The sequence below is a fragment of the Zootermopsis nevadensis genome, unplaced genomic scaffold (assembly GCF_977971745.1).
Source record: "Zootermopsis nevadensis isolate Lab colony 2312 unplaced genomic scaffold, Znev_1.0 Znev_ptg000058l, whole genome shotgun sequence".
Lineage (NCBI taxonomy): Eukaryota > Metazoa > Arthropoda > Insecta > Blattodea > Termopsidae > Zootermopsis > Zootermopsis nevadensis.
In genome coordinates this window covers 658,486-667,373 of record NW_028259189.1, presented here as the reverse complement: position 1 = coordinate 667,373, position 8,888 = coordinate 658,486, and the positions used below count along the sequence as shown (strand labels likewise).

The following is an 8,888-nucleotide window of genomic DNA, read 5'->3' as shown; positions in this document are numbered from 1 at the left end:
CTGTTTAATTTATTTCAAACAGGTGAAACCTCTTTATTGTTAACTGTATGTTGTACTTTAAGTGTTTTTATATAGAATTTATCAGAAACAACTTTTATTAACTTTTCCTATGTAAGTACATTTCTGATAATGTTCTAGCTGGACTCATATTCTTTTTCTGATGTCTGCCTTATACTGCAGTACTGATGTCATTATGTACCACAGTTGTTACAGTGTTGTGTACTTTAGAAAACATTAATAACAACACTTTCCAATAAATTCTATATAAAATAACACTTTGTATACTACAATATAATAATAACACAGTTCTCACTGCAGTGCTCATCCCAGTTCTCACTGCAGTCCTCGTCCCAGACCTCAATGCAGTCCTCGTCCCATTTCTCACTGCAGTCCTCGCCCAGACCCCACTGCAGTGTTTGTACCAGTCCTGACTGCAGTCCTCGTCCCAGACCTCACTGCAGTGTTTGTACCAGTCCTCACTGCAGTGCTCGTCCCAGTTCTCACTGCAGTCCTCGTCCCAGATCCCACTGCAGTGTTTGTACCAGTCCTCTCTGCAGTCCTCGTCCCAGTCCTCACTGCAGTCCTCGTCCCATTTCTCACTGCAGTCCTCGCCCAGACCCCACTGCAGTGTTTGTACCAGTACTCACTGCAATCCTCGTCCCAGTCCTCACTGCAGTCCTCGTCCCATTTCTCACTGCAGTCCTCGTCCCATTTCTCACTGCAGTCCTCATTCCAGTTCTCACTGCAGTCCTCGTCCCCGACCCCACTGCAGTGTTTGTACCAGTCCTCACTGCAGTGCTCGTCCCAGTTCTCACTGTAGTCTTCGTCCCAGTCCTCACTGCAGTCCTCGTCCCATTTCTCACTGCAGTCCTCGTAACATTTCTCACTGCAGTCCTTGTTTCAGTTCTCACTGCAGTGCTCGTCCCAGACCCCACTGCAGTGTTTGTACCAGTCCTCATTGCAGTGCTCGTCCCAGTTTTCACTGCAGTTCTCGTCCAATTTCTCACTGCAGTCCTCGTCCCAGACCTCAATGCAGTCCACGTCCCATTTCTCACTGCAGTCCTCGCCCAGACCCCACTGCAGTGTTTGTACCAGTCCTCACAGCAGTCCTCTTCTCAGTCCTCACAGTAGTCCTCGTCCCAGAACTCACTGCAGTGCTCGTCCCAGTTCTCACTGCAGTCCTCGTCCCAGACCCCACTGCAGTGTTTGTACCAGTACTCACTGAAGTCCTCGTCCCAGACCTCACTGCAGTGCTCGTCCCAGTTCTCACTGCAGTCCTCGTCCCAGACCCCACTGCAGTGTTTGTACCAGTACTCACTGCAATCCTCGTCCCAGTCCTCACTGCAGTCCTCGTCCCAGACCCCACTGCAGTGTTTGTACCAGTACTCACTGCAGTCCTCGTCCCAGACCTCACTGCAGTGCTCGTCCCAGTTCTCACTGCAGTCCTCGTCCCAGACCCCACTGCAGTGTTTGTACCAGTACTCACTGCAGTCCTCGTCCCAGTCCTCACTGCAGTCCTCGTCCCAGACCCCACTGCAGTGTTTGTACCAGTACTCACTGCAGTCCTCGTCCCAGACCTCACTGCAGTGCTCGTCCCATTTCTCACTGCAGTCCTCGTCCCAGTTCTCACAGCAGTCCTCGTCCCAGACCTCACTGCAGTGCTCGTCCCAGTTCTCACTGCAGTCCTCGTCCCAGACCCCACTGCAGTGTTTGTACCAGTACTCACTGCAGTCCTCGTCCCAGACCTCACTGCAGTGCTCGTCCCAGTTCTCACAACAGTCCTCGTCCCAGACCCCACTGCAGTGTTTGTACCAGTACTCACTCTAGTCCTCGTCCCAGTCCTCACTGCAGTCCTCGTCCCAGACCCCACTGCAGTGTTTGTACCAGTACTCACTGCAGTCCTCGTCCCAGACCTCACTGCAGTGCTCGTCCCAGTTCTCACTGCAGTCCTCGTCCCAGACCCCACTGCAGTGTTTGTACCAGTACTCACTGCAGTCCTCGTCCCATTTCTCACTGCAGTCCTCGTCCCAGTTCTCACTGCAGTCCTCACCCAGACCCCACTGCAGTGTTTGTACCAGTCCTCACTGCAGTGCTCGTCCCAGTTCTCACTGCAGTCCTCGTCCCAGATCTCAATGCAGTCCTCGTCCCATTTCTCACTGCAGTCCTCGCCCAGACCCCACTGCAGTGTTTGTACCAGTCCTCGTCCCAGACCCTACTGCAGTGTTTGTACCAGTCCTCAATGCAGCCCTCGTCCCATTTCTCACTGCAGTTGGCAACCATCCAAAGTAGCTAACTGAGGGCAGAGGCCTGCGCAAGCGCAAGCATCGTCCCTACCTAGGTGAAACCATTCCTGCGCACAAGACGCATTGCTGGAAATGGTAAACGGTCGTAATATAAGAACGGAAATTTTGCTAACGCTAACGGGGTTTCGTCGTGGCGGGAGCCTCGATCATTCAAACTGGGATCTGTTACTGCTGATGGGAGGTTATCCCGTCAGGCAAGTTTTCGAAGGAATTTGGTTGGTTGGGTCTGTGGGGTATGAACCCAGAGAGGGAGGGGCCGTTTCGGCTGAAGGCCTCTGCGGCATGGGGGGAAGATCACTTCAGCTGATGGCCTCCATGATCGGGGGGAAGGGTGGCGGGCCGTGCCCCTATTAAGTTATACCCTGGCATTCGCCTTACAACTGAGGAAAGCACGGAAAACCTCAGTCAGGGTAGCCGAGTAGTCTAACCACTCGTTGTGCTGACTTGGCCGCCGTTTGGGGATGGCCTCGGCTGGCCTGCTGAACATCAGTCGCCCTCGGTTGCCTTTGGGCGACCTCTGGCAGCCCTCATTCGGCACGAGTGCCTTCCGAGTTGCCGAACTAAGGGGTTCCCCATACCAGTTAAACTCGAGTCAAACCTCTGATGTGGTCGGCAAAGAAAGGGACCCCCAGATCCTCATGTATTTGCCTGTTACTAGCGTACCAGGGCGCGTTAGTAACAATGCGAAGACACTTGGATTGCAGAACTTGCAGCTTCTGGACGTGGTTGCGGGCAGCTGACCTCCAGATCGGGCATGCTTAATCCATTATGGGACGGATGAGCTGCTTATAGAGTAGTACACCGTTCCTGATTGACAGGCCACTTCTCCTATTGATAAGCGGGCCTAGCACACCTAATCGTTGCGCCGCCTTCTTTCCCACTTGGTTGACGTGCGCCGACCAAGTAAGCCCGGCGTCAAGGATGACCCCCAGATACCGAGCTGTTTTGACCCATTCGATCGGCTGTCCGAGAAACTGCACTGCTCTGGGCTGTTGGATGCGTCTTCTCGCCGAAACGAAGAGAACCGCGGTGCTCTTCGAGACGTTGATAGCAATCCTCCAGGCCCTGAGCCAGAGCTCAAGTCTACTGAGGTAGGTCTCCAGATACCTGACGAGAAGCGTTGGGCTACGGGACGTGACTACTAGAGCCGTGTCGTCCGCGTATTGTGCTAACTCGACGTGGCGGGACGGTGTGGGTAAGTCGTTGACATACAGGCTGAAGATCACAGGGGAGAGAAGTCCGCCCTGCACAACTCCAGCCCTCATGGCACGACGTGTGGACGTGGCCGACTGGAAGGACGTCTGGAATGTCCGGTCAGCGAGGTAGGAAGAGATGGTTTTCACCAAGTACGACGGGAAGTTGAGGACGGTCAGTTTGTATAGGAGGCCTTGGACCCAGACTGTGTCGAAGGCTTTGGCCACGTCCAGGAAAACCGCGCCGGTTAGCCGCTTCTCATCAAGGTTTCTGTTGACCCTTTCGACGAGGCGAGCCAGCTGCAACGACGTGCTGTGTCTGGGTCGAAACCCAAACTGTTCGTCTCGCAGCAGCCCACGTTCGCTGACCTCATATAGGACCCTCGTTAGGAGGATCTTCTCGCAGAGCTTGCCGACCGTGTCGAGAAGACTGATGGGTCTATAGGAAGAAGGTAGCGTGGGATCCTTCCCCGGTTTCAGTATGGACACCACGCGAGCGTGTTTCCATGCCGAGGAAAAGTGTTGCCTGCGGAGGACCGCGTTGAACACTTTCGTGAGAAAGGTTATCGCGCGTCGTGGGAGATGTCTCAGGACCCTGTTCGGTATACCGTTGGGGCCCGGAGCCTTGCCAACCTTGAGTCCCTTGATGGCCTGGGCGACTCCGAGGGACTGGTTAATTTCGTTTCATTTGCGGGGGCATACTCCTATGCTCGCATCGCCTCGTTAAACATGTTAATTGCAGCCGGGTCCGACGGGTTGTCTACCGGCTGGAACTGGACCTCAAGGCTGTCGGCCAGGGCTTCTGCCTTCTCGGGGTTCGAGAGAGCCAGTCCTCCCGGCACTATCAAGGGGGGCGACGGAGTGGGGACTCGCATCACCCGCTTGGTCATCTTCCAAAGCGACTGGTCCTCGCAGTCCGGACAAAGTAAAAAGTGAACGGCCGGAATACAATAACACCACCACACCATCCATCCATGGGACGTAAAAAACAGAAATAGTAGAAACAAATTAGTTAAAAACGAAAAAGCCAAATAAAACAAAGACTCACAAAAGGTGGGGAAAAAATACATATGAATATCAGCTCGAAACTCGATGCACAACTTGGACTTCTTCAGAGATAACCGGAATCCAAATACGAGATAAATCCAAACTAGGTTGGCTGATAGGTTTGGCAAGTAGTGCCATGTGTGTCGCCTCCTTGTATTTTTTGTAGACATTATTGGGTTCTGTTAATAACACCCTGGCTCCATCCCAACAGACATGATGATCTTCGTACGCATGTTGGGCCAATCTGGATTTCTCCAGCAGGCCCTGTCTGAAATTATATTTGTGTTCCTTTATGCGTACCTCCAGAGGTCTGCTGGTTTGGCCGATATACCATCTACCGCAATCACACGGGATTCCATACATGTGTATTTATTCCCACCTTTTGTGAGTTTTTTGTTTTTTTGGCTTTATCGTATTTAATGAATCTTGATTTCTACTGTCTATTCTTTTACGTCCCACGGATGGATGGTGTGGTGATGTCTTTTTATTCCGGGACTTTCACTTTTTTACTTTGTCCGGAGATAGGGATTACCTCTATTTAGTGGGCCCAACTGTGTAGGAACCTGAAGACGGAGATAGAGTCCCATCTCCGAAACGTCGTCTTACGTTTTATATTTACTAGACGATGGATAATATCCAAGGAAATTATTATTCAATTGTCTTTCACTAGTTCTTATACCGAGTGCACGCAAAGGCAACCTCTAACTGAAACTCATGTTAAACGTTTCACCCCCTCACCCAGGTAAAACAGACTGTATGGAATTCACTGCATTGTTACGAAGGAAATAAGTTAAGTTCCAAGCCTAAGTGGAATCTCAGGTTCTCACGGTTAAGAGTACTAAGATGGCTGTCTTATAGTTTGTTGCGTCGTGCAGTCGCCTGATGACGGAGACAGCAAAGACCTCTTAAACGATGGCAAACTTTTACGACACTACAACTCAAAAGACAGCTATTTAAGATCCAAGCCTCTTCAAGTCATGTCTTATTAGCAAGGTTCCTGTTCTCTTAAGTGAACGAATTAAATTATCTTTATTCTGGATATTTATTTTCCATAATCAGTTGCACAATTGGACGGGAACTCAACTCAGAGGAACGTGACACTCCGAGTAGCTTGTCGGTTGAGATACCGAATTTCCCTCTAATTCGTTGCAACTGCGGTAGAATTTCCTAAGTATACACTGCGCCGTATGACTACACGTGTTTTGTTCACTTGCGGTGGAGATGAATAGGAAATGAAGGTGCTGTCTCCAGTTACCTTGGTGTACACCCTGTCTTAGAATTATTCTTTTTTAATCGTTGTTTCAGATATTCATCTTTAATTTAACTTGTTCAGAGTGCGGTATAATTTTTCATGTTGGTAAAATACAAAACATAATATGAAGCCTTAGAGTAACTAGTTCATCAATGTGGATAGAAATTAATTGGAGAGAAATAATTGCGCCGGTTATAATACGCCAACTTCCATATCATGTCGGTTCTGAATTCTTGGTGGTTTGCTGAAAACTGTTGCCGCTTAACTCTACTAACTTGTGACATATACTCAGTGGTACTTCGCAGAAGACAAACGGGGAAGATAAAGTTGTTTTCTTAAACTGAACGTTCGAAGCTTGACAAGAGCCCTTGATGCGTCTAGCAAGCCACAGGCTAATAGTCATGACCGATCGGTTCTTATTTGATGTTAATTATTTGGTAATGGAAGCCGTGAAAGTGTTCTGTGATATAATTTAATGTTACAAAACTCTGGTGATATTTAGTGGTGGAAAATGTAAAACCCGAAACAAAAATATTCCTTACGACACTTGATCTTTTAACGTCAATTATGGGTCAGCAATTACTGAATTTCTTTGTAGAGATGTAACACGTGCTTCTTGAAGATTCAGTAATGCAAGCATAGTCGCGCAGTAAAAATTTGTAAATCGAAAAATGCTCTTCGTGTTGCCTGAAGGAATGTTAGTGAGGCGGATCTTTTGCGTTTGAATCCACGTGCGAGTGATGATTATTTTTTTAAATTTCGATTTTTTACAAAGTTGTTATTAATCTTATGTTTATTTGTTATATTTTGTTTTATTTTACATTTTTACTGCGTTTATGTTAGTGGCACGCCCAGTAGGATAACCCTACGTCCTAACTATAAAGTCCCTATCGATAGTATATAATGGCTAAAGTGCAGCTGCTGTAAATCGAGTTAAATATCTTTGTGTTATCTTAATTTACGTCGAAGGGTACTTCGCCCGTTTCGTCTTGCTGCCGTACACTATATCACTTCTTTTTAACCAGACGTGGATGTCTTCATTCTGTGTCGTCGAATATATCCTTGTAGGGCACCGTTTTTGCGGCTGCACTGAGTATGGTGTGCACGATGAGACCTAGGGCGTCGTAGGTAGGCTGCCCAACTTCTTTCAGCACGGCTTGCCAGTTTTCGTTGATAAACGCGTTCATGCTGTCTCCTGAAACAGACATGTTATCAGCCTGCGCGTCTGTGCGGCCAGGTTTGGAACTGCGGTGGTTATGAGCTTACCTAGTAATTTGTTTCCGTTAAACAGATTTCCCAATTTAGCTTTCAAATTGTTGGGTTGGAACTGTATATAATAGTCAGTAGGAACAAGGTACACTTCGCCGTCATCCATCTTCGAAAGGTTATAACCAGTTGTATACTTGACGTAGAGGTCATCTGGAAGACAACAGACTGGGTTATTTACTATAGAAGTGACTTCAGCAAACACCGTATCGCCAAACGTTCATATTTATAACTTTATCAGCCTTTATTCATGAGGCCTCGATGCCACTGTGATCGAGAGCTTTGTGTTTAAAAACAAATAATTTGTTACGAAATCTAAAATTATCCAGTACCATCACAAAATTGTTTTGCTATGAGCACGTTTAATGCAGTTTCACCTTTGGAATTCAATTCTATAAGATAAATTGTAATATGCTCCAACCGGAATCTATGACCGCCACACATTCTGTTGTCATATTTTCACCACCTCCCACCGCGAGCTTCAGGATTGTAGCACAGTATAGTCTGGTCGAACTTTATGATGCGTTACAATCCAGAAGACAGCCAATTAGGTAAAAGTATCTGTGTGGGACTGGACCACTAAAGGATCAAGTGTCTGTTCGAAAGATGATGCGTGAGTGAATGTGGAGGAATGATTTTGAGAGGCGGAAACGGAAGTACTCGAATAAAAATCTGTCAAATTACCACTTCTTCCACCACAATTCCCGTATGGATTGCCCTGGGAGAAAACCCTATTGTCTGATATTAGAAACAGGCGATTATCGCCTGAGCTATGGACCTGTCTTTCCTTTATCGAGATATTCTCATCAGGGTATTTTCTTGAACACCCTCAATCTTTGTTGATTAACGAGGGGCAAGAGATCAATTTTCATATCCACGCAAAACAAGAAACAAAATTATATATATGTGTTTCAATTAAGTAAAGCTTTTGATATTAAATTAATATTTAATTTTGGCTTGTTTATGATGCTGCCTGATCCTCTTTATGGGTGAAATTGTTTTCCGTAATAAATTTGCACCGCCACGGTGGTCTAGCGGTCAGAACACTAGCCTTGTAAGCCTTGGGTTCCGGGTTCAATTCCCGGTGGTGCTGAAATTTATAACTTGTGTTGGGCAAGGCCGTGGTATAGGCATCACGGAGTTTTCCTCCGGGGGCTTCCCCGGTTTCTCCGTGGCATCCCAACAATTACTCCATTCACACACAGAAGAAGGCAATGGCAAACCACTTCTGATCATCTCTGCCAAGAATGTATATATGTATGAGCAGGTGCCTGACAACCTGAAGAGTTTGGAAGGATCCTGTTCATAATATATGGACCTGTCGTCAGACAGAACACTACAAATAAAATAAAAAAATAAATTTGCTTGCAACGTATACGTCTTCCAGAAAATGTATTCCAGCTCACATAAAAACAGTGTCGTAGTGACTTACAAAGCGTGGCGCCGAGGGGTCCCTTGCCAGTTATCGGGAGAGCCAGTAGCCTGCCATCCAGTTCATAATTGCCAGTGAAATGTGCCTCTGGGACTAGGACTTCTGCCGTGATATTTTGTTTGTCGAAGTCGAAACTGTGGACAGAAACATCAGTTAAATTTCAGATCGACGTTAAACAAGAAGTCACAGGGTTTAATTCCTGAACTTGTACGATAAAATGCAAATGGAAAAATTTTCTTGTATTTAAGCATTACATCTTGATGACGTGTTGGGCAATAAAGATAAAGCTCAATGTGTCCTTAATGTAGACACTAAATGGAAATGGGGTATCAGCTTCATGCTCCAACGTCTTACTCGGAGAAAGAGTTTTGGTACCCATTAGGTGGGAAACTGAT

The 8,888-nt window shown here is 47.2% G+C and overlaps 1 protein-coding gene across 1 annotated transcript; it reads right to left on the bottom strand.

Moving 5' to 3' along the window:
• Positions 1 to 5,839: 5,839 nt before the first annotated feature.
• On the bottom strand, positions 5,840 to 8,650 carry LOC147871351 (protein takeout-like; the record flags this gene model as incomplete). Its single annotated transcript, XM_087339906.1, has 3 exons — positions 5,840 to 6,990; positions 7,062 to 7,214; positions 8,494 to 8,650. Coding segments are annotated over 3 exons (468 nt in total), but the record flags the coding sequence as incomplete, so codon positions are not given.
• Positions 8,651 to 8,888: the final 238 nt, after the last annotated feature.